The 24,838-nt window shown below is 36.0% G+C and overlaps 3 protein-coding genes across 4 annotated transcripts in view; 1 reads left to right on the top strand and 2 right to left on the bottom strand.

Annotated features, from left to right (window-relative positions):
* Positions 1-2,868: 2,868 nt before the first annotated feature.
* LOC113533523 (G2/M phase-specific E3 ubiquitin-protein ligase) lies at positions 2,869-10,135 on the bottom strand. The gene is made up of 9 exons (XM_026925714.3): positions 9,794-10,135; positions 7,534-8,004; positions 7,183-7,317; positions 6,425-6,576; positions 5,744-5,955; positions 5,155-5,422; positions 4,900-5,060; positions 3,810-4,048; positions 2,869-3,591 (listed from the first exon to the last, which is right to left on the bottom strand). The coding sequence occupies exons 1-9, from the start codon at positions 9,810-9,812 to the stop codon at positions 3,341-3,343; spliced, it is 1,908 nt and encodes a 635-aa protein (XP_026781515.3). The 5' UTR covers positions 9,813-10,135; the 3' UTR covers positions 2,869-3,340.
* A 4,469-nt stretch (positions 10,136-14,604) lies between these two features.
* nkx6.3 (NK6 homeobox 3) lies at positions 14,605-19,469 on the top strand. The gene is made up of 3 exons (XM_034306915.2): positions 14,605-15,644; positions 16,570-16,742; positions 17,305-19,469. The coding sequence occupies exons 1-3, from the start codon at positions 15,233-15,235 to the stop codon at positions 17,530-17,532; spliced, it is 813 nt and encodes a 270-aa protein (XP_034162806.1). The 5' UTR covers positions 14,605-15,232; the 3' UTR covers positions 17,533-19,469.
* A 391-nt stretch (positions 19,470-19,860) lies between these two features.
* The window catches only part of inpp5l (inositol polyphosphate-5-phosphatase L), a 30,915-nt gene continuing 25,937 nt past the window's right edge, over positions 19,861-24,838 (bottom strand). For both annotated transcript variants that reach the window (XM_053235939.1, XM_026925320.3), the window contains exon 16: positions 19,861-22,925. The gene's annotated coding sequence lies outside the window, so the exon portion shown is untranslated. The remainder of the gene's footprint in view (positions 22,926-24,838) is intronic.

Below are 24,838 nucleotides of genomic sequence, written 5' to 3'. Positions count from 1 at the left end.
CACAGATTTTGTTGGGGCAGGACAACATTAATGATGACATAGCCTCAAATACAATTAAGTCGAGAGGCTAAAACACTTGACTTATGCTACTATAGGCTACTATCTAGTGAAGTTTTAGAGTAACTCCGTAATTGGTAGTTAAGAGTCGACAACATACAGTCGAGCAGCTCATTTGGAGCGGTTTTAGAAGTACCATTGATCAATACGGCGAGTGTGTTTCCCAAAGAGCTAATATCACTAACCAGGGTTGCCAGGTTGCAGCAAAGTTTCCAGTCCAGCTACATCTCAATGGCCACACAAAAGACCTGAACCTAGTCCAAAAAAGTTGGGCACTGAAAAAGGGAGACACATTTTTCTTCCTTTTCTCAGCCTTTGTTTGGGAAACCAAACAATTGTTGATTGTTGTTGTTTTTTTACATGATTTATTTATTTTCACATGATTTCTACACACAATATTTTTAGTTTCACTTGTATTTTTTTTTTTACACATGATTCATTCATTCATTTTCAACAGATTTTTTTTTTTGTTTATGTTATGTTCAATTTGTTTATGTTTACATGTGATTTCTACACATTATTCACTTTTCACATGTGATTTCTACACACAATATTTTTAGTTTCACATGTATTTTTTACAGGTGATTCATTTATTTTCATGTGATTTTTCTTCCTTGATTGATTTGTTTTCAGATTTTTTTTACACATGATTCGTTTATTTTCACTTGTGATTTTTACACACAATTGATTTAGTTTCACATGTAATTTTTACATGATTCATTTTTACACATAATTCATTTATTTCCATATGTGATTTTTTTCCCACATGATACCACATATGTTTACTTGATTTCACATGTTCAAGTTTTAGGACATATCAAAACAATACGCACTTGCTTTCCACATGTGATCACTTATTACATAACTACATGTGAAATGTATGTAATTGTTCCATAAAGCTGATTTTCCTTTCCTTTCCTACTAGTTTCACTGTAGTTACCGAATAATTTGTAGTAGTTAATAAAGATATGCTTTATGAGATAAATAGCTGAATTACAGGTGTCAGATTAAGGGGTGAAGGTTAGCAGATGATTTGCTGTTATATTTAGTGCAGTAGGTGGTCTACTATATAGTAACATTAGTACAACAACTACAAGCATCCACAGTTGTTGGTCATTTCTGACTTTAAGCACTTTGCATGTGCGTCATGTCCTAGAATTAACAACTTTACAACTCCAGAGTAGGAATTTACAAGAAACACATGAATGCCAACATGCCAGCAGGGTCAGAGCTAATTTCCTGCGACAGGCTGTGAAAATTAAAGTTATGGTACATGTTGGCAGGCCAGACACTCTTACTGACCTAGTTTATTTTCATCTGTTCTGTATTATAGATGCAATATAATCCGTTTATTCATGTTGGTGCCCTCTAACTTAGGACACAGAATTCAGGAATACTAGAACTTGGATATGTAACATTTCCAAACTTTTTTTGACTAAAGAATTTTTGTCATAAATGTATTTACATGCCACTGAATATGTGAGGATTTTTATATCAAAATATCGTTTATAAAAATGATGCTTGTGGAGCAATATTTTAAAATTACAGAACTGTCAGAACCTGAATTGTAGAAGATTGTAGAGACTGAGGCGACAGTTGACTGTGACAGAACTGAAGCTCTATTTTCATCCTGAAGAACTATTTTCATTCACTCAGGAATGACTATATCTTTCCCAAGCTTTATTTAGTAACTATTTTCAGTCTTGGGTAATAAAAATCTGATGCAAGTAGGTGACTTCAGCTCTTCTCTTCCACAATTTTCTTTCTGCTGGCTTTAATTGTCCGTCTCACATTGATGCAGTGTTTACTGTGATTTAGACAGACCTTTTAAACTTCAGCAAACATAGACATGTAAGTCTATCAAAGGCTTTTATTCGTTTTTTTAAGGTTTATAAAGTTTTCTTAAACGCAAAAAAAAATAATACCAATAAGTTTTAACCAAAAATATTTCTGATTTAAAGGAATATTCTAATGAAAGTCTAGGCATATTCAAGAGTCCATAAACATTTATGCCAAATGTTCCGTAGAATTTAGCAGAATTTGGTTTGGTCTATTTTTGTTTTAAATTTTGGTAAACGAACATCATCTCCTTCCAGAGGTAGAACTAGAGGGAAGAATTTGTGGTTATGTGTTAGCAAAGTAATCAATAAAGCCCAAAGAAAACACAGAAATGCCTTAGTTTTTGCACAACACCTTGGAGCAGGGGTATTCAAGTACAATTTGGAAAGGTCATTAATTATATAAAATTCCTTGCAAAGATAATGATAATAAGCTACCAGCATGACAGAAAGGCAACAACAGTCACCTTTTAATGAATAACCATTAACAGTTAATGATTTATTCATGGTTAGTTCATGCCTTTATATAAGACGCATGAACTTTGAAGTGGTTATGTTTTGTTTTGTTGAGTAACTTTGTTTTACAACTTTCAACTATAGCCATTGACTGTGAACAGATGAGACACTTCCAGTTTGAATTTGATGTGTCTAATTAAACACATACTTCTCTGTCCAATCTTTGAATATTCTGTGAAAAGTCTATGCACTAGTTTGTGTTATGAGATTCACTGAACTACAGACAGTTTGTTCTTAAATTTTGTGGCTCTGCTAAAGTTCCTTTTTTTTTTTCATGAATTCAGTTCAGCCTGCTGAAATGCTTACATGGATCATACATCTGCTTGATGGCCCCTGCCTTAGATAAAGCATTCGTAACAATAAATGACTTTTTAGTGTATTACTCAAGCTTTGGTAAGACATCCTCTCATGTCATAAGACAACCTTTATTTTTAGAGTGTAGTAGTGTATTTTTACATATTGATTGGTTTATTAAAGGAATGAATTCCTTTAATAAATTAGGAATGAATTCCTTTTAATAAATTAGTCAAAAATATATATATTTTTATTTTCACTATCAGTACAAAAATATGGCACAATATTTAAGCTATACACATTCATATTTATACAGGTAACTATGAATGTATTACACTGTTGTATTGACCTCCAGTATAAAAATGATAGTCATATTCTTCAGTGCAAATATTTAGTTCCTCTTTATGCAACAACACTGCACAAAACCGAGACACTTTTACTTTCAGTAGCATGGAAATAATGGTGTTTTCCCTTTAAATATGGTCTTATGATTTTACCAAATCCTCTCAGCAACAACAAGTCACAAAAACAGGAAGTTCTCTCAGGGGGACTCCAACTGCTACACAAACCTAAATGATTTCTTGCTTTTAATAGTACAACAATAGTAAAACAAACATTTTTTTGTAAATACAGTCTTATGATTTTCCAAATCCATTCGAGTCTCTCACTGCTCTGAGCAGCATCTTGTTGAGCTCTGCATGACTCCTGACCCCTCGCGGGAGGAACAGTCCCATTAAACAAGTGGATGTGTATGGTAGACGAAAGCCTCTCTCCTCAGGCTGGTAAAAGTGGATACTGAGTTTGTCGGGGAATCCCAACGCTGGAACCTCATCTGTGGCCGTGATAAAAACAAGCAGCTCTTCGAAACGCAGCTCTGTTTCTTTATCTACGGAAAATCAAGCAAACATGCCTTATTGTTTCGAATACTGTGTACACAATTACTCACAAGACTGGCTGTGAACAATGTGCATGTGACAGTTAGGATGTAGCCAAAATGACATCATATCATTTCCTGCTTTCCCTGAAACCTCTGGCTCTGATATGCTGTGATGTGTTCACTCTTCAGATAAAACATGAAGGCTATCTCCAGAAGATGATGCTCACCCTTGATCATCTTTAGCACCAGCTCCCAGCAGTAGATGGTTTCTTCTTCCTCCTCTCTCCTCTTGGTACCTTCCGCACTCCAGCTGATTTCAAACAGGGCTCTGAATGATGATCGTGATATCCGTTTGTTCGTTTTGGTAAAAATAGGCAGGAAATCTTTCCAGTTGGTCTTCACTACGTCCCACAGCTTTCCGCATGAATTCAAGCCTTCGGTGAACTGGTTGATCATAATCGACACCCTGAAGATTTTAAATGTAAAATAAATTTAAAATTGCATTTCCTATAACAGCATGTCCTGAAGTGTTTTATTGTTCTTATACAACAGAGATTTGCCAATGATTACAATTCTTAATTTATTAATGAATGACACGTCATGCATTTGAACAGTTTAAAGTTATATTCAATGTTGTGGAACATCCACGAAACAAGTTCCTGTTCCTGTTATCACTTATGTTATAGCAGCTATAAACAGTCATTCCCTCACGACTCTCTCTTTTTCTCTCTCTTGAAGTTAATAAGAAAAATGCAGCATGTCATGTTACACAAAAACCAGAAAGCACAACGTCCTCGGTCTACAAAGTGCTACAAAGTGCTGGCACCAGAGTCCCCTTACGCAAATGTTAAATAAACATCTCCTTACAGAAAGCAGAAAGCTTCACAGTATCAACAACTAACTATCAACACATTTTTAAAATCAATTTATTATTAGCTTTAAATTATTTGGAGCTTCCTCCATATAAGTCTATGTGAATGAACTGCTACTACAGAAATTAGAGCAAGCAATGTATCATTGCAAACATGACACTGGTGTATTTTTTTTAATGTTTGTGAAACCAGAGATTGTGTGATAAGAAATGCCTTTCTCTGGCATGAGTATATTCCAAGCTGCAATCTGAGAACACTCTGACTAGCTGGAATAGTCATAGACCTCCTAATCATGCATTTTTTTAATCAGGCATTTTTTTAATTTGCAAGAAGGACAAGAAATGGTTAGAGCTTGAACTAAACTGAGTGGAAATCCTCCAGTAAATGGTTTGGAGGGGCCCATGTTACACTAAGCAGAACATTTTCAGTACTTTTCATACGTCACCTGAGATAAATGTGGTGCCTCACGATGTAGGAGTAAATCTTAGGAACGTCTTGGACGCAAATGTTTGGTCCATAAATGCCTGGAAATCCACAATCACAGATCCAGTCTCCTAATTCTCTTTGCAGAGCACAAAGGTGTTCAGCTGTCTTGCAAGATAAGATCTGAGAAGACACGGGAAATTTGGTTTAGGCACATTTTCAGATAAGCATGTACAAAGGGACCTATAAATAGTTGATCCTGGAGACAAAAGCCTACTTTTTGTGCTTTTCTTTGGACGTCGGCATCTGGTATGAGGCACCAGTCAAAGTCTGTCAGTTCCATCTCTACACCACACATGAGCTGGTAAAGATGAGTGTCTAGAGCTTTGGGTCCTGGTCCACCGTGAACTATAGACCAAGCTACCAGCTTCCCGGCTTGCTCGTATTTACGCTGCTGCAAAGCAATCTGGTCATAAGTGAAGAACAAGTGTTTTGGGTTTCCCTCAAAAACACCCAGACTGCTTTGCACCTCGATCATCAGCAGTCTGAAAGGAATGTATTGGGAGAAACACTTTAGTTCCCCAAAAATGAAAGGCAAAATCAAAGATCTTTTCAGCATGTCAGTTATTCTGCAAGTACACAAAATTCACATTGATTTTCTTTCCTACTTTGGTCATTTTTGCCAATTCCCATCCAATAACTAACTCTCCCCTTTCACATGACAGCTACCAACCAGGGAGGGTGAAGGTTAACACGCGCTTCCTCCGAAACACAAGAAAGCAGCCACCAGATCTTTTTGAGCTGCTGCTCATGCTTACATTACATTTATGGCATTTGGCAGACACCCAAATTTCATTATGGCCTACCTAAAAAACTCTCTTCTCGGGCCACCATTATCAAAAGCCTCCTCGCCAGCAAACTCAATATGAGGTTTTTCAGTCCAGGAGAAGTTCCTGTTGGATAGAGCATCAAGCGCACTCTCCAGGAGCCTTTTCCTCCAGACGATCACATATACTTCATTAGAGCTGAGATACTGCTGTTGAAATGCTCTTAGCAGAGACCTCACATCCGTTCCCTCCTAGTGGTAATGGAGTAAACACAATACATGCGCTTCGTCAACTACCAATCAAAGTCACACCTGCGTTGCACAATGGTGATGGTTGTGTTTATGCAGTGGTGATGCACAGTGGTTACCATTAAGGCACAACACTACATGTACATCACTCACATGTATGTGTGGCAGCCTGGGAAAACTATTCAAATGGTTAAATTTTGACATTTGGTATTATGTATAGTTCTGCAAAGTACAGCTTTTGCTCAACTGAATTATGTTTGCATGTGTCTCAACCGAAAGTGAAAGTTTAGGCAGGCTAACTTTTTTACCACCATGTTTGTTCTTAGTAAACATGTTCCTTGCAGAAAGATAACATGGCAACATTCCAGAAATTTTATGACTTTTTTTGTTGTTGTTGTTGTATTTTTTACACACACTGATATCCGGGTATTCCCAGACCAGCATACATTTATCATTAATCATGAATGACTACCATTGAGGACTGAAGCCTTCTCTTTAAACCTCTGTTGACTGCAGTCTTGCTGTGTGTGGTTGGACCTGATCTTTGAGTAGATACTGGTGGATGAATAGGTGATGATGAGTGACTTGCTTGCCATGGTGGTGCTTCTCTGAAAAATGTTTGGTCTGAAAACAAAAATGATAATAAAATACAGTCAAATACGTCTCAGACAGTGTTTTATAACAAAAGCTTCTGCAGCTGTCCCTTATCAGAACAAATCCAACATGTTTGTTGAAAATAGAATAAAACTTTGACATAAAGTGTACTTAGTTACAAACAGTATAACATTACCTAAGTTTACGCCAGGTGAGTGGTTAATCTATGTGCCTAATCTGACATTTTGTCACATTTTGAGTATGACTTTCACTGAGGTTTATTACAACAAAGTTGAATGTTTAATGCAGTTGTTTGTGGATGTCTTGGTTCCAAATATCAATTACCTAATTAGTTGAATCAAACATGTTGGAACTGACAAACTCATTCATAATTCATAATTGCATGAATGAAGCTGTACCAAACTTTGATCACAAACTTTCAGCCAAACCTTCACCTTAACCATTTATATATTTTCATACAAATTAGTATCTAGTGAATAATTAATAACTGATATATTTAATAACTGAGACTGTGACAGTTTGATGGTAGCCTACTGAGAACCTGCACAGGACATATCATCACTAGAATTATCAGAACATAAACTGACATTTTTCCATAAACAAGTGCATACCCACCTGAATTTTCATTAACATAAGAGATAAGACTGAGGTTAAGAAGGTTCTCTTCAATTGCTTGCTCTTTTGTTCCTATTGCATCAGACGGGCCTGATGGAAGAACAGAGCAGGATGTGCGACCCCCCTTCCTCGAACCTGTATCATAATATAAACAAACAAACAAACAAATAAATAAATAAATAGAAAAATAAGTAAGTAAGTAAACACAAAAGTATAATAATAATAATAATATATTGATTATTATTATTAGTAGTAGTAGTAGTAGTAGTATTATTAGTATTATTATTAAATGTCTCGTAAATATGGGATTAAATGAAAAATGGGTTTATTCTGAGTGTTTGCACTAATTACCCAAAAGACGCACTGTGCTCGTGCTTCCACAAAAATCCAAGAAAACAAACAGCGGCTCATGGAGATTTAGTCCTTCTGCTTTCATGTAATATTTTGTCCGATCGCTTGCCCGGATAATCACAAAATCTGCATAGTTCATCCAGAACTCAATTTTTGCACCAGGCAGGCACAAGTCCTCAGGAAGAGGTACCACGCAGGATCGTGGACTATCCCTCAGGTCCCGTATAGCATTTAGCGGTGAGTCATTTGTAAAGCCGATCCCGATAGCTCTGTGACCATCCCGTGACAAGAGCCCACTTTCGATTTGTATTCTGACCTTCTCGTTCACTTTTACTGGACGGCAAAGGAAAACGAGTCTGTCTGTGTGGGATGAGGTGTCCCTTGAGGCGAGAAACCCTGCACTTCCTTCCACTCCTGAAAGGAATTTCATGGGACCCAGGCAGCGGCTGCCACAAATACGACCATGTTTCTCTGAAAATGAATGAATACAGAGCATCAGAAACATACACGGAATTTGGAGGATTGATGTATACCATGACACGCCTGTGTTAAGTGAAAAAGAATTAAATAACTCTAATAATAGTAAGACAATGTGACAGTTTAGTTATACTGATCAGCAGTAAATTCTGCCAGTGTTCAGTTAGATCCTGAAGTGTTGAATTAATGCATAAAGTGTGAAATGTCAACCAATTAATAGTCTCAGCCTTGACTTAACTTTTATAGTGTATAAGGAATGGTTCAGTCAAAAATGCTAATGCCACTACTCATGCTAACAGTAACTAAACAACTTCCCTTTTAGAGACTTTGCTATTAGCAACAATAGCATTTTTGAGTTAACATTTAAAAAGGCTAATGTCACTAATCATGTTAATAGTAGCTATAAGAGTTTGTTCCCTGTTTAGCAACATTAGTATTTTTTGTTCTTCCTCTCAGGTGTTTTGAAGTGAGATGAATAAAAATACCACCAATCTTACTGCATAATGGCAAAAGAAAGTATTAACCGCTCAGTAAAAAATACCATACTAAATGTCATTAATCATGCTAATAGTGGCTACTAGTTTCTGTTCCCTGTTAGCAACATTAGCATTTTTGGCTGAGCTCTTCCTCTTAGATGTTTTGAGGTGAGGTGAAAATAAAGTCCAACAATCTTGTAGTGGCAATAGAAAGTATAAAATATTCAGTAAAAAGGCTAATGTCACTAATCATGCTAGTAGTGGTTAGTTAATACAGTCTCTTCCCTGTTAGCAACATTAGCATTTTTGGCTGAATTCTTCCTCTTAGATGTTTTGAGGTGAGATGAAAATAAATATCACCAGTCTTGTAGTGGCAGTTTGAAGTATAAACTGTTCAGTCAAAAGGCTAATGTCACTAATCATGCTAATATTGGCTACGAGATTCTGTTGCCTGTTTAGCAACAACATTTTGTTTGTTTGTTCTTTTTGCCTGAGTTTTTCCTCTAAAGTGTTTTGAAGCAATGTGAATACAGTATATTGTAAATATTACCAATAATGTAGAGGAACTGTAAATTATAAACTGCTCAGTCAAAAGGTGTCACTAATGTCATAAATCATGCTAATAGTGGATACAAGAGTCTTTTCCCTGTTAGCAACATTAGCATTTTCAGCTGAGCTCTTTCTCTCAGTGTTTTTAGCAAAACTCTTCCTCTTGGTTGTCTTGATATCTTTCTGTTGTTTTGAGGTGAGGCAATTATAAATACTACCCATTTTGTATTAGCAATATAATGTATACAAATAATGAAAAAGTAAACCAGCATCTGAAAGTGGATGCTACAAATAGCCATTAATATGATTCATTGAATCAGATGTACAATACGTTGTTCCCTGTTAGCAAAATTAGTATTTGTGTCTGATCTATTCTTCTCAGTTGTAATGGACTTACCTAAACACTTTGATGGGTGTGCTAATGTGGTTGTCCTAGTTTAAGGGTTATAATAAGCTAGAACATTGCAGTTAATTACTGTTTATTGTTTTTCATTACATGGAACAGTCAATACAGGGGGAAAAAAGTTAAGCTAACAGTGAAGCTAACAGTGATGGCCATAAGACAACAGTATTTAAATCAAATACTACATCCTATGGGCACTTCAAGATTTTGTTGAAGGCCTTGGCATACATACACACCCGAGATGATTCTCACTGCCTCTAAAATCAAACATTGTGTAATACATATAGTCTTGTATTACTTTATCTGTTCTGCTGAAAGCTCACCAGGATGTGGAATGTAATTAGAGTATACTCACTCATTTCTTTCTTCCCCATAAAATGTTGCCACTGTCACACTGCTGAACATGCAGGACCAGTTCACAAGAAGAAAATCCTGAAGTTCTGTATGTCTGTGTTTTCCATGAGAAAGCACCATTTAACCGAGTTCATCTGTCTCAGCCATTCATTCTCGACAACATAAATAAACGAGAAACGAAAGAGGCTGGGCCAAAGCCGGTTACGAAAGCAGAATTCCTTGCGGTCAAGAATGAAGTCACCTGCTTTCTCTGGATACATCCAAGATGTTAGGTTTACTAGAACAAAGTCTATTAAACAGTAGGCTTCCATTTTGTTGTTCAGGTTCCTTACCTGAGAAACTGGAGGTAAATAAGCCTGGAGGTGAATAAGCCTGGAATTATATTTCCATTAAGACAAGTCCAAACAAATGCCTGTTCTTCTATTGAACTGTCACTGGCACCAATACAAGCCCAGCCTGCAGTGATTTTGTAACAACAGGCCGCATAATAAAAGTAAACTGAAGTTTAAATTTAGAAATGAGTTGGTACAGCTTGGTTAGTGATGCCAAAAAAACCCCATTATATTTCTTGATCTCCAGCATTCACAAGAGACCAGATTTTTCCATGGAAAAGTGTATTACGATAAAGGTTTAACAGGAAAATGATGTATATTTCATCATAATCTGTAAAAAAAGTGTACAAGTCAAAAATAAATGATTTAAAACAGAAACAAGCATTTATAACGGTTTGAGAAATCCTCATAAGAATCTTAAAATCTTTCTATTATATTTCTATCTATCTATCTATCTATATATATATTTAAATAACTAGAGAAACTGCTTCTATTTTACATTCTTTTCTACTTTAATACAACAGTTTTCATTACAAATTATAAAAATAAAAATACAAATTATAAGACTGATAACAACTTGAATGAAATGAGTGAAGAATCTTTCAAATGTTTACATGAATTTCATGGCTTCTTAGTATTTGGTATTTCTCCTTTTTGCATGACGTTGTGCACATGAGCTGGCATGGACTCCACAAGTTTGTGCAAAGCTTTATGATCACTTTCAGATTATAGATTGGAATGTTGTCTGAACACATGCTTCAGTAAAAGACATTAGGTATGAGAAAAATCTGACCTTTTGTACAAAGCAGTTAACATGGTCAGTGTCAGAAATTTGCTTACATTTAAATGGGGATGTAGAAATAGTGCAGAATCTTAAATATTAAACATTCAAGATATTGAATGTTTGCTTTCTGTGTCTTAAATATTTCATAATCCGAATTAATTTTTTTTTTTAAATTCCAGATTTTCAATGTGGGCTCAGACTTTTGGACCTCACTGTATATCCAGGGTTACAATGAGCTCTTTAGTGGGGAATATGCAAGATTTGATCTAGGCCTCCATTCTGTGAGTTTCATTTCTAGCATAGTAAATTGTCTTGTCATAACTCCATGCATTTAGCTAAAGCTGCTTACAGCATAACTGCTTTATCCTGGACAAGCAGGTGCTTTCCATGGGGTTTGTCAAGGGTGGTGTTTTAACTCAGAAGGCATGCACACTGCTAGGTTTTTATGACATGCCACTGCAATTAAAGTTCAATCTTGTTTACCCTGATTTATTCAACACAAATCCAAAAACAGCTCTAATGACGGGAGAAGAATATGTATTTTTTTGAATATGTTTTTTTAAATGAATCATGATTATAAAGTCATTACTGTCTAACTTCATATTATGAACTTGTGCACATTCTAACTGCTAGAATGATTAGTATTGAAAAAAAAAGGGAAAACCTAAAGTCTTTTTTTCTTCTTTTTGACTGAGTTACTTTTTGGGAGCCCCCTAATGGACATCGGCCACAGGGACAGACTTTTCAGGGGAAGTTAGGGAGTTTTTCTGGTGGGCAGGCACACACATGCACACACACAAACACACACACAGCACAGCACAGCACAGCATAGCATAGCAAAGCAGGCACCCACTAGCCCTAAATGTACTTTCATTTATAATTTTGAACACTATAAAGAAAATTCCTGAATTGATTTTGGTTCATGGTCCATTCCTGATCAATTTCTATGTGCACCCCATAATTGTGCCCCTCTTTTAAAAACTAACACACAGTATTATAGCTGCTAGAAAGAAATAATATGACCAAAAGGTTCATAGATTATAAAATAAATCATATTACTGTAGAAGAAAAAAGAAATACAGATCCCTGCAGGTTGAAAACCTCTTTTCTAATCTTTGAAGCTAATCTTTGTCAAAGTCTTAAGTGTATTCTAGCAAATACACAACCTTTTTTGTGTTTGTTTGTTTATGCATATGTGTATATTAGAAAATATATTGTATATATAAGACACGAAACATGAATAAATGAATCAAAGAATGAATCATTAGGTGTAATGTGTTTACAATCAGGTTACATCAGCCATCTAAGTGATTAAAAAAATCCTCAGCATGCACATTTCAAATATGGCATCTTAATAACCGCAGGGGAATGTATTTGGGTTAAATTATATGTAAATTGTCATAATTTATTCATTAACCTAGATAAAAATCGATAAATGTATAAAAATTGTAATCTTCTTGGTAGAGTGGCTGGAATATAAAACAGAATTGTGAATGAAGGGTGAGGAATCTTGTGCTATGATTCTTTATGAGGAATTTGGTTGAAGATCGTGATATAGATATGGGATTAATCTCATAAAACCAAGACATTTTTTATTTTTATGTCTGACATTTGCTGCTAATTACATCTCAACAGAATATATGTTCTACCTGAAGCAAATTTAGTTATTTGGTTAATTTCGTGCCTTCCCATGTCTGTATTTCTGGAAAATTATATTTCATGGATGAAGTATTAAAGATGCAATAGTCTCTTTTTAAATTTTATTTCTTACTAGTACAAATAGCCTGAAAAATATGTAGGACATGATTAAAGCAATGACGTTAGTACAAGTGTAATATGTGGCTTAGCAAACCTGTTTGGAAAACTGCAGTCTGTGCTGGAATGCATGCCCGGGTTTATATGGGTAACTAGTCAGATGTTTTGTAGACACACCCCAATGCCACTTTACTCCACCCCATCTCAGTCTGTTCAGAGAGGACAACATGGCAGAATTCCAATCCCCAGTGCAGCCATATACATTTACTGTAACAACAACACCACCAACAAGATCAGCTGAAAAACTCATGAGAGCTCATTAAAGAAAAACAGAATAGTGAACGCATTCTTGACCATTCTTGAGTCGAATTTCACTTTTTTATTGTATTATAACTGCTCTGTCAAGAATTTGAATGGCCTAGTGGTCCACAGGTTAGGCTAAAATGCAAACACCATCAACCATGTAACCAAAGTCTGCTTGTTACTATAGATTCTGGGGACGTGGCTTTGTGCACCTACTTACCCGCTAGAGTCCCAATCTTGACTTATGCACCTTTAAGACTGAGATTGGGTCTGAATTGTGTCCAAACTACATTTAAAAATTCTCATTGGGTGTAACTGTTTTTACTGTGAATCTCTTTTTGGTATTAGCTCACAGACACATGACGTATGTGCAGATCAAGGAGAAAATACAAACACACTCCATTATTATGCTAAGTTTTTTTTGTTTTTTTTTTAACTCATCTGTAAAATGCCATCAGCAGAATCTGTACATTAACTGAAGACTGTTCCTGTCTCAGTCTTTCACTGGGTCTCTGAAATAACCTCTTAGACATGCCCAGTTAAAAAAAAAAAAAAAAAAAAAAAGGCACTAGGATTGTTGCACTTATTTGTGTTACTGGTGTCCCCTGCTGGCCAAAAACCCTGTTGTGTGTTGTGTTAACATGTTGTCAGGTTTGGGATCCATCTAGTAAGTGCTTGGTGCTGTGCTTTAGTAATGTGAAATTTTAAGTCACTGACAGTTGTTTGTTAACTTTTAGAACTGGTTAAAAAAATCTGGTTATGATATCTTCCTGAGAAATCTATCTATCTATCTACAAGTTACAAATTAGTATTTGTATTGACTCATAGGCACTTCTAAGGGAGGGGGGGAAAGGGAAGGGGAAAAAAATGAATAGATAGTAAAGAGAGGGGTTGAAAAAGAAAAAAAAATTTAATTAAAATTTTAATTTTCTTTTCATTTTTCATTTTTTTTCTTCCATATATTTGTCCCTGTTTTGCTATCAAATTGTTTCCTTTTATCTATCTATATATCTATCTATCTATCTGTCTGTCCGTCTGTCTGTCTGTCTGTCTATAAAAAAGAAAAGCAGAAAAAACCTAAAGGAGAGAAAAGAATCATTCACATGGACATATTGTATGTGCAAAGCAAAAAAACAAACAAACAAGAAACCACAATTTCTCTTTTTTTTTCTCCCATGCATTTGTTCCTGTTTTGCTATGAAATTGCAAAATTGTGCTTTGTTTTTGATGCTCTATCTATCTATCTATCTATCTATCTATCTATCTATCTATCTATCATTTTCATGGTAAACCAGAAAGAAAAAATGAAGCAGAAATGTATCTTTTTTTCTCCCCTGCATTTGTTCCTGTTTTGCTATGAAATTGTGAAATTGTGCTTTGTTTTTGATGGTCTATCTATCTATCTATCTATCTATCTATCTATCTATCTATCTATCTATCTATCTATCTATCTATCTATCTATCTATCTATCTATCTATCTATCTATCTATCTATCTATCATTTCCATGGTAAACCACAAGGAAAAAATGAAGCAGAAATGTCCAGGTTGTCCAACATGGCATATAGCAGAATAACAAGCTCAGTGTAAAAGCTTGTTCCACCAATTCTCCATTAAGTCACTATTTGTAGCTCACAATTCTGCAATCAAAATCAAACCGACGACCATGACAGGCTTCTAAAGTGCCATCTCTTTCCACTCCGATGTGTAACTGCTGCTCCACACACAGGGCAGGGAGGCCATCAAAAACTCACTTATTCCCACCCTGCCACTTCAAAAAGTCATTAGTCTGCCACCAACCAATCCAGAGCTGCCGTCCTGCACGGTGACCAATCAGGCCCTCTGCACGCTGTGTGCTTGTCCAGTCGAGGCCCAGCAGACTAACGCCGGTCATCATTATCAAGAGAGTGCCACATCTGTGCAAGGCAGCTCGTATTTATGACCTGAGAGCGAGGAGCTGACTTTGAGGGCATTTATCTACAGGGAGTAGGACCGGGTTAAAGGTGGCGGGACGATTGGTGTTGACTTTGGAGTTGCAGCACAAAGTATGGAACAAAACAGGTGAAATTTGAGGAGAAGAAATTTTAAGACTCAAACTGACTCAAAAAAATAACTTCAGGGCTCTTCGTCTCATTCTAGAGGGCATTCCCAAAGTGGATCAGACCAAAGCTGGCCTTTCATGTGAGATCCCCCTGGCTTTTAAATATTAAATATTCACACTGGATCCATCATTATTGGACAAAGACGCAGGACACACGCTGGTTCCCATGGAGCCCAACCTGTCCGGGTCTTTCCTCTTCAACAATGGCTTGAACCAGTTCTCGACAGACATCAAGGCACCCATGTGCCAATACTCTGTGCCCAACAGCTTCTACAAGCTCGGCCCGAGCAACCTGAATGCCCAGCTGCAGGCGGGCACGCCACACGGCATCAGCGACATCCTGAGTCGCTCTGTAGTGGGAGCCCCAGCTAACACCGCGCTGCTCTCGGGATATTCCAGCATGGGGGGTTTCAGTGGCACCGTGCCCACTCCAGGGGTGTATTATAACCGGGATTACACCCCAACGACTTTGGGTGCTTTCCCCAAACCTAGTGAGTGTCCGGGCGTGAAGGGACGCACCAGCTGCTGGGTGGAGGGAGGCTACGACTGGAGAGGAGGAAGACAACAGTGCAGCAACAGTAAGAAAACTCAGCATCATTTTACTGAATTAGTACCGAATTCATTCACTTTCTTCAGAAATCCACTAAGCCACATTTATTCCTGTCTATTATTATTATAGCTAAATAACACCTGATATGATATTAGCCATAATCATTACAAATAAATTCTAATATGTATAAAAAAAGATCTGTATTTGAAAATTATATTATAATCAAATGTAATATTAATATTATAATTAAATATAATTTATATTCTAAAATAGCTGTAAATAATTGCTGATATGAATATTAGTAGCACCATAATTTATTTTAATGAAACAGTATATCTGTAATGTGTAATTGATTTGATCAGATAATTGTGAATAATATTAAATGCTGATGTTAATTATAATTGATAAAGGTTTAACATTTGGACCTCCTGTTAATTATGGTGTTTAGCAGTTTCCTAAAATACACCATAAAAACAGAATATGTAAATTATTACACATCTTTATTTAGCTATGTAGAAATAATTGAATATTCTTTGGAAATAATTGAACTGAATTGAATTGTATTGAGTTTCAACAGTAAACCTGTATACAATAAAAGGTCCAGTATATAAATTTATATACAAAAATCTTATACATAAAATAACATTTTATCATTGAAGTTCTTTAAACTAGTTTTTTGCTTTGCCAATTTCAATTAACCTCATAGCAGACATGAACCCCTGACTGACTCAATGCATTGCTTATTAATTTTTGTTAATAATTAATAATTTAATTTTGAACTAGATATTCTAATAATATCTAAATCTGTTCATTTAATAAACAGCCAGATAAAACATGACTTTATTGCAATGAACTAATTTGTGTAACTACACACCAGGAAATCTTTACAAAGGATCCAAGTAAATCAAAATGCAAATGTAAAAGGGTTAATCTGATCTGTGGTTTGTTTTCAGTAGACAGTGGGCATCCTGGTGAGACACTGGGCAGAAAGAAACACACGCGGCCCACGTTCAGCGGGCATCAGATCTTCGCCCTGGAGAAAACCTTCGAGCAGACCAAATACCTGGCGGGACCAGAGAGAGCGAGGCTGGCATACTCATTGGGCATGACTGAGTCACAGGTCAAAGTAAGACGACACAGTCTGATATGTGACCACACACACACACACACACACACAATGCATGAGTGATAGACATTCTGAATAAATCCATATGTTAACCTTTCGATTCTGTAGTGCACAACAGTTATGTGCCATTATTAATGTTGACTGATGTCTGATATATATATAGTGCCAAATGTATGCTGAGGATAGAATAAAATAGAACAAAATAAATTGTAGATTTATTCCAATAGAGACTGTAAATAAATTGCATAAATTGTAGATTTATTTTGTTGAAATAAACTACAATAAAACAAAATAGAATAGAATATATCCATCCATCCATCCATCCATCCATTCTCTGTACCGGTTATCCTATGGGGTGCCAAATCAGAAATCCAGTAGTTTATAAATGTAGAAATGAAACACTGTATAATGTGTGTACATACAAACACACACACACGCACACACACACATACTGTTATATGTGGGATCCTGGAGATTTGTGTGTCCCTCTGTGCACTTACTGTATACACTCTTTATGTGGCGTGAATTGACACTGCTGTGATGCGTGTGTGTTCCCCCTCAGGTGTGGTTCCAGAACCGGCGCACTAAGTGGCGTAAGAAGAGCGCGTCTGAGCCGAGCTCCACTCAGGCGTCCAGGCCCGAGAGACAGGGCGCCTCAGACACCGAGCTGGAGGACGAGGAGTACAACAAACCTCTCGACCCTGACTCTGACGACGAGAAGATCCGCCTGCTGCTGCGCAAACACCGCAGATCATTCTCAGTGCTACGCCTGGGGCCACATCATGTCTGACACACACATCCACACACACACACACACACATCTACATGTGTATATGACATAATGTTTACATGCTGAATACTAAAACACACTCACACACACATACACACACACATTTACCTTTTCACTTTCTCAAACTTGCAGCATCTCCAGATTATAGTTTCAATCCCACATTTCTGTATATAATTTCCAAAATGCTTTTTATTTATTGAACTTGACACGCAAGAGAAATTGTTCCGCACTACTCGGGTATGCTATCGTGAGCAACGTTGATGTTTAATAAATATATAATAGTGCAATAACGTCTTGTTGTTGTTGTAAGTGTTCATTGTGTTACAATGAGGAATGCAGTTTGAGAGAAAACGCTATCTGTGTCATCTGGCTTTCACACTCTTGACTTCTGGGTCAAGTGAAATAAGAAAGGGATAACACACCTGGCATGCTATTACAGGAAATTAATCAATGACAGGTGTGATATGAACTGACGTGAAGCAGAATTACTCATTTTCCTCTAACAGCATGCTGTGAGTGTTTGCCAATTTGTCAATGATTACAAATTATTTGTTTATAGATACGTTTAAGGCATGAACGTTTAGGAATTAACACATACACAGTAATGGTTGATATGTAAGTTTTCTGTAAGGACATGTTTATTTAACTTTTATGGAAGTCTGCGCTGTAAACTGACAAGTTGTGGGGTCTTATTTTCTCAAAGAGAGAGAAAACCACCAAGAGGCTGGGAATGGAATGATGGTTTATAGCTGCTATAACGTAAGTGATAACAGGAATGAGCTTGTTTTACGGACGCTCCACAGCATTAAACGTAACTATAAATGGAGATGAAAGTATGATGTGTTGTTCATTAATCAATAAAAGAAATTGTAATCTTTGCACATTGCTGTGGTATAAGTGAAACCACCCCATCTTTGATTATTTTCCTATAACAGCATGTTTATTTCTTACATATATATTAGGTAGAATAGAGAATTAGAAGCTCTAACATGGTCAATTTAGATAAAGATCACAATGAAGTCCATGTCTGTATTCCTCATTTAGCTCGAGATTGAGTTCCTATACCGACGCTGACCTAGTTCCTGACTCATAGGTGTTATGGATTCAAGGGTGTGTTCAATACTAAGTTTTAAAACGTGTCAAATCTAATGCATTGTGCAAAGTTGCTTCATATTACATAGCCTTAAGTTAGTGTTATATGGCATTTGCTTAACATATTCTTAACTAGGAGTCATGCTTTGTAAATGAACTGTAAACTGTTATATTTGAGTCTTTTTTGAATCTTTTCATCCCACTTTCAGAGCAATGCTCATAGTCGCTGAAGGGAACAAAGAAGTTTTGTTACACCGTTGTATTGCACCATTGTTGGAAAGGATGTCAATATGACGATAAATAAAAAACTGTATCTGTAACTTGTGCAGTAACACCCTCTTACTGATAAGGCAACATAAAGCTATCTGTGTGCGTTTCAATAACACCTGCTGCACTAATGCAGCGAGTAAACACATTATTCACAGCCGAGCGTTAGAAAACATGAGTGCGTATTAACATTTACAGGTGCCAATTATTAGCAACGTTGTTGTTTATGTTGCTGTTTATTGAGCGGGTTTAGTGACTAATGTCATTGTTTTTTTAATCCATGAGGTGAATTTGTAACTCAAATCCCATGACAACTGAAAATCACAGTGACAAGTACAAAATCACAATCACTAAGCAGCTAACTTTTGACATAGTTTGCTGTCTTTTATTGACACTGTTGATGAAAGAAATTAGGAACTGCAGTGTGATATGTTGTAATATAAGCCTCCTGACAGGTAATATCAGAAATGATTAGGCCTAAAATATTGGCTTATTATTTAACCACTTAAAATTAGGACAGTAAGTAAATTCATTTTTGAAAATTGGAAAAACATTGGTCTTTTTCCAATATTCAGCTGTCTAGTTTCAGTGAGCCTCAGATACAGGAGTGAGATCAGATGTGGTCTTCTGCTGTTATAGACCATCCACCACAAGGTTCGAAATGCTGTCCATTCCGAGATGCTTTTCTGCTCACCACAGTTGGAAAGAGCTGTTATTTGAGCTACCGCAGCCTTCCTGTGTAAATTATTCAGATTTTCTTCAGTCATTTGTGTAATACTCAAACTAGGCAACATGGTGAAAGTCACTAAGATCACATTTTTTTCCCTATTCTGATGTTTGATGTAAATATTAACTGAAGCTCTTAATCTTTTTTTGATTTTGTCCATTACACTCCTTCCACAGGATTGGATAATTACATGAATGAGCAGGTGTACGACTGTAGACAGTGAGTGTATTTTATATGTCATATCACTTAAATATCACTTATTTATTTTTTAACCCATTCCAAGGTTTATTCCAACCAAAAATTATCTTTGGTATAAATAACAAAGGACACATTTCATGATTTATAGATACACTTTATAGGGAAATAAAACATACAGTTTAGGTTAACATACCATTTGAAAATGAAACATTCATTTTAGGTTTAATGCCAACAGCAACTTGACATTCAGCTGCTTAAGAGGTATAAACGCAGTCTAATAACTGCTTCCTGATGTTCTTTTGGATAAATATGATAAACAGGAAATTCAAAAAGAAAAACAAAACGAATAAAAATGAGATATATTTATACGTTATATGACACAATTGGCGCAATCTGCTTGACTCATGAATAGAACCTAAGCTTAGAACGACATACTGTGATAATGCATTAGGCAAATTTTGTTGATTATTTTAGGGAATGAATATAATTGTTAAGGTGAGACTTTTCCAAGCACCATCCCTCTATTGACAACTTTCCCCTTGGCAATCAGCAGAAACCCTGAAAACCGCCGGAATCACAGTGCCATTAATTTCCTCGAGTGTGTTAATGACTACGACAAGTCAGGATTTAACTGGCTTTCCTCTTTTACATGCCGATGAGCCGGACAAGCTGCCCTCATCTGTCTGTCTGAACAAATAAAACAAAATAAAATGAGAGGAAAAATCACTTGGACCCATTTCACCTCAAGGGTGTTAAGTGCTCATTTGTTTTGGAGCAAAGCCATGTAAGTGTGGTTATAGCTGTAGACATCTTACGCAGAGTTAATAGTTAAACTGTCTTACAATATGAATAGTGGAGGTTATGAAATTCACATTAGAAGCAGAACACTATGAAATTTTAAAGATATAAAAACTACAGCTCAATATCATTTAGCTGCAGCGCAGATATTAAATGGTTTGACTTGATAAAGAGCTGTTTTTTGTTTTTGCTTGTTTTTTTTTTTTCATTTTCACTTGGTATGTTTCGTCTTTAAGAAAAAAGCTTTAAAATCTTATATATCAAGGGATGTATCACACACCAGTAAGGCATAACATGACATTTCTTGTATCACCCTATATATATATATATATATATATATATATATATATATATATATATATATATATATATATACACACACATATGTTTGTATTATCAACCCTGTGTGTGATCAAATCTCTAATTCAAATAATGACACTTTTTGAACAAACGTTCTAAAAACGCTACTTAAACTGCAGTAATATTCTTAGTGGTCCTAAGTCAACTCTGTGTAAAATAAAACACATCCCCAGTAAGTGCAAACATTAGTGGCTACATGAGCCCAAAGAGACTCCCAGCTACGATCAGTGCCCCTTACAATGTACAAAAGATATAAATTACGGTTTAAAAAAAAAATTAGTGTTTCGATCTCATTTTAAAATCACAAATGCCAAAAGAACATCAGTGCTTCTCATTGAGCAATATCACAGCCTCGTATTGAACTTCAGCTTGGAGCAAAGCTCTCAGGAGCAATGCATTATGTCCAGCACCATCATGGATCAACTCCAACAAGTCCATTATTGACAAATGGGCCGTGCAATTTAACCCTCGCACGTAAATTATTGAGCTGATTCGAAAAAAAAAAAAAAAAAAAAAAAAATCTCAGGTTGGGGGGTATTTAGATTACAAGGATAGATCGATAAATCCTAGTGGAAATGAAATAATGGCCTACTTGTCATATCTGTATCATTTTTTTTGTGCATGCCTAAATGGCGGTTAATGAATATTGATAATTAGTGGACCAAATTGGTTTTGAAATCTAAAAACGTCCACTGTATGACCTGCGACCGCGTCTGTCGTCTTTACACTGCGAGCTTAATGATCCATGATGGGACTCGTTGTGTGATTAGGCCACTAAAGAAACTTAAAATGGAGTCTTAATTAAAATTCATAAAAAACCCCGCTGTGCTATTAACAGGATAAACCCAGGATAAAAGAAGCAAAACAAATCCAAGTCAAATATAAAGGAATAAATGCAAAACTATTCACAGATCAATCTAATACAACTAAAGATATGTTGCATGGTTGTGTTTCTTTAAGGGAATATAGGACACCACTGGACACATAGCTTGCCTTGCCACCAGATTATTAGTAATAGATAGTTAAGTATAGACAGGAAATCAGTATTCTCATGCTGGGAGCCATTATAGCAGCATGACGATGACACAATACCAGATTTGGTAATGAACTTGGCTTGTTATACTTAGCAGAAAACGATAACTAAGACGACTAAGGTCTCCTCACAGTAATAAAAGTTTCTTATATTTTTGACTGACTACATCCCTCACACACCTCACAACCAAAAATAATGCTCAAAAAAAAAAACATTACGGAATATACCTTAAGCTTTACAGGGTGTTGTTGTATGTTAGCGGTTGTAGCTGAAACGGAAGCTGTAATTAAAAGTCTGCAGGCTTGTCAGGCTTCGCTGCTTTGGGACGGATTTCCATATTTCGCACAGTGCTGATGGCTTTCGAAATCGTCCCCGGCGGTCGCTGCGTACATATTCCATTGATCTGAGGATCTCTGACTTACAGCACCGCTGAGATACGGAGAAGCTCGAGGGCCACAGTGAAAGCGTCAGCAACACTGAACACATACTACATAAAGGTTTAAATGCTTAAAAAAACGTGTATTTAAAATCAGAATGTGAGTGGGTGAATGTTGACTGAGCAGCCTGTGCAATTCAGCAGTGTGTGGTGTATGGTGGAGTTAGCTTGCAGTAAGCATGCTAGTAATATAAAGTTTAAAAAAAATAAAATAAAATAAAACAACTAGTGATTAGCATGCATTCCAAGATTGTAGGTTTTAGACAGAAGACTGGTGATAATATCTAGAACTGAGGGAAAGAAATCTCTTGAGAACTGTAAAACTGTAGAATGTGTACTACGGTTTGTTTGCTTAATTTCTCTTTAAGAAATATGCCCCTTTCTTGTGTGCGGTTTGAGGTCTACGCAGGTTGTGAGTTATTGTAGCCGAAGAACAGCCGTCCCTAAACCCTGTTCTTCTCCATGGATGCAAACCAGCAAACCTAGAAGACAAAGAACATAAAGAAATCAGAGGAAGTAGAGCCTATGTTTGTCACAGAACATCCTGAAGTTAAAAATGGTTACCTTTGGATCCAGGAACCCACTTTTATTTTATAAGCGCTAACAATAAAACCTGACGGGGTGTGTAGTTATAGAAAACTAATCAACGACAGGGTGGTGTGATGCGGCCCAGTACAAAGCAGAGTTACTGTTACCACTTATTTATAAATCTAGCTTGTCATGTTACTGAGAAAAACAAAGCGCAAAGCCTTCTGTACTGAAGACTCTCCCATGGGGGAAAACCTACTGACTCTTACAAAATACTGACACTGGAGACTCCTTCCATAAACGTTAAATAAACATCTCCTTACACAAAACTTCATATAAACAATTATATATTCATTTTTGTTTTTGTTAAATAACAAAATTTTTAAAAGCTCCATTTATAATTAAGCTTAGAATATGAATCTGCCATAGAAGCCCCAAGCGAATGAGTTGTTACTATAGAAACGATAACATTAAAACAAGCACATTGATATAAACCAGCAATTTGAATTAAAGCTGGAACTACTGTCAGAGCTCCTGTTATAGAAAAATAATCAACACCTTCTGACCAATCAGAATCGAGGTGGTATAAAACCAAATAACAAATTGTCTTTGCTTCACGGCAAAACCTTTACATTCTTAAGGTTAGGGTTTCCTTTGACACACAAAGCTACAGCCAATAAACTACAACAATGATATACACGCCGCATCACGAGACGTGTTTAACCCTCTGACAGCCGCAGTCTATAGAACACACATAAACCTGGCGGCAAAACAAAATCATGGCCATAAAAATGCCAATACAGGAAACCAGGCCAGGATATATCCTCCCTGCTAACCCTGCTAGCTGTAATTAATAAACGCTGGCGTTTTTATAGAGCCCTGCTCAGTGTTAGTAACGTAGCGAACAGCGAAATGTAGAGGATTCAATAGCCATGGATCAGGGGAGGTAAAGAGACGGCTCTGTTTTTACGGTTTCACACAGAAGGAATCTCCGGGGGCCTACGCTCACTGCAAATGAATGTGAATGAGAGCAGTGGAGTGGAAAATGGCTCCATGAGAAAGCAGGGAGCTGAACGCAGTATACTCCAATGAACATCTGTCCAACACTGCGAAAACACGGTGCACAGAAAAGCGCTTGGAGATATTATGACCAAGAAGGAACCACTTTTTTAAAATTAATATTTTATTTTGTATTTAGGTCTTGTATCCCTGCTTCTACAATATTGCATAAATTGCAATAATAATAAGATTAATAATAATAATAATGATGATAATACTAATAATAAATGTTTTTAAAACACTAAAATTGAAAATACTGTGTATAAAAGAGTTTGTAAACACTATAATAAAGAAACCAAAGTTAATTTTATTTTGTTGTAATTAAGTGTAAACCTGCTTCTACAATATTGCATAAATAATGCCTATAATAACAACAACAATAATAATAATACTAATACTACTAATAATAATAAATAATTTACTACTACTGCTACTACTACTACTACTACTACTAATAATAATAATAATAAATAATTTACTAATAATGCAAATAATGCAAACAATAACAGTAATAAAAATCTTTTTAAAGGTTAGATTTCTTTCTGATCTGTACTACATTTGTAAAATCTAATGCTAACCTTAATTCGCATTTATTCACAATATAAACAATATTTATAGATTTATAAATAGACGCACACATAAATAGACACCCTGTTACTTTAAACGCAGAATGACCTGAGCATCATGCATGTCATTTTTAACAGAAATATCATTTTAATCATTAAAGATCTTTTCGTCCAGCATGCCCAAGATGTATGTATAAAGAGTATTTAGTATTGTTACACCTTGTAACACAACAGCTAAATGT

Source organism: Pangasianodon hypophthalmus, chromosome 8, assembly GCF_027358585.1.
Source record: "Pangasianodon hypophthalmus isolate fPanHyp1 chromosome 8, fPanHyp1.pri, whole genome shotgun sequence".
Classification (NCBI taxonomy): domain Eukaryota; kingdom Metazoa; phylum Chordata; class Actinopteri; order Siluriformes; family Pangasiidae; genus Pangasianodon; species Pangasianodon hypophthalmus.
Note: the sequence above shows the minus strand (reverse complement) of the source record. Positions and strands in the feature narration are given on the sequence as shown.

Bases quoted from the DNA above. Each gene is read 5' to 3' on its own strand.
- nkx6.3 (XM_034306915.2), top strand. From the start codon at position 15,233: ATGGAGCCCAACCTGTCCGGGTCTTTCCTCTTCAACAATGGCTTGAAC. The intron at 15,645-16,569 runs GTAAGAAAACTC...GTTTGTTTTCAG, and splicing joins AAGACAACAGTGCAGCAACA to TAGACAGTGGGCATCCTGGT. The intron at 16,743-17,304 runs GTAAGACGACAC...GTTCCCCCTCAG, and splicing joins TGACTGAGTCACAGGTCAAA to GTGTGGTTCCAGAACCGGCG.
- LOC113533523 (XM_026925714.3), bottom strand. The intron at 7,318-7,533 runs GTAATTAGTGCA...ATTATGATACAG, and splicing joins GAGCACAGTGCGTCTTTTGG to GTTCGAGGAAGGGGGGTCGC. The intron at 5,956-6,424 runs GTAGTCATTCAT...CATTACCACTAG, and splicing joins GAAGGCTTCAGTCCTCAATG to GAGGGAACGGATGTGAGGTC.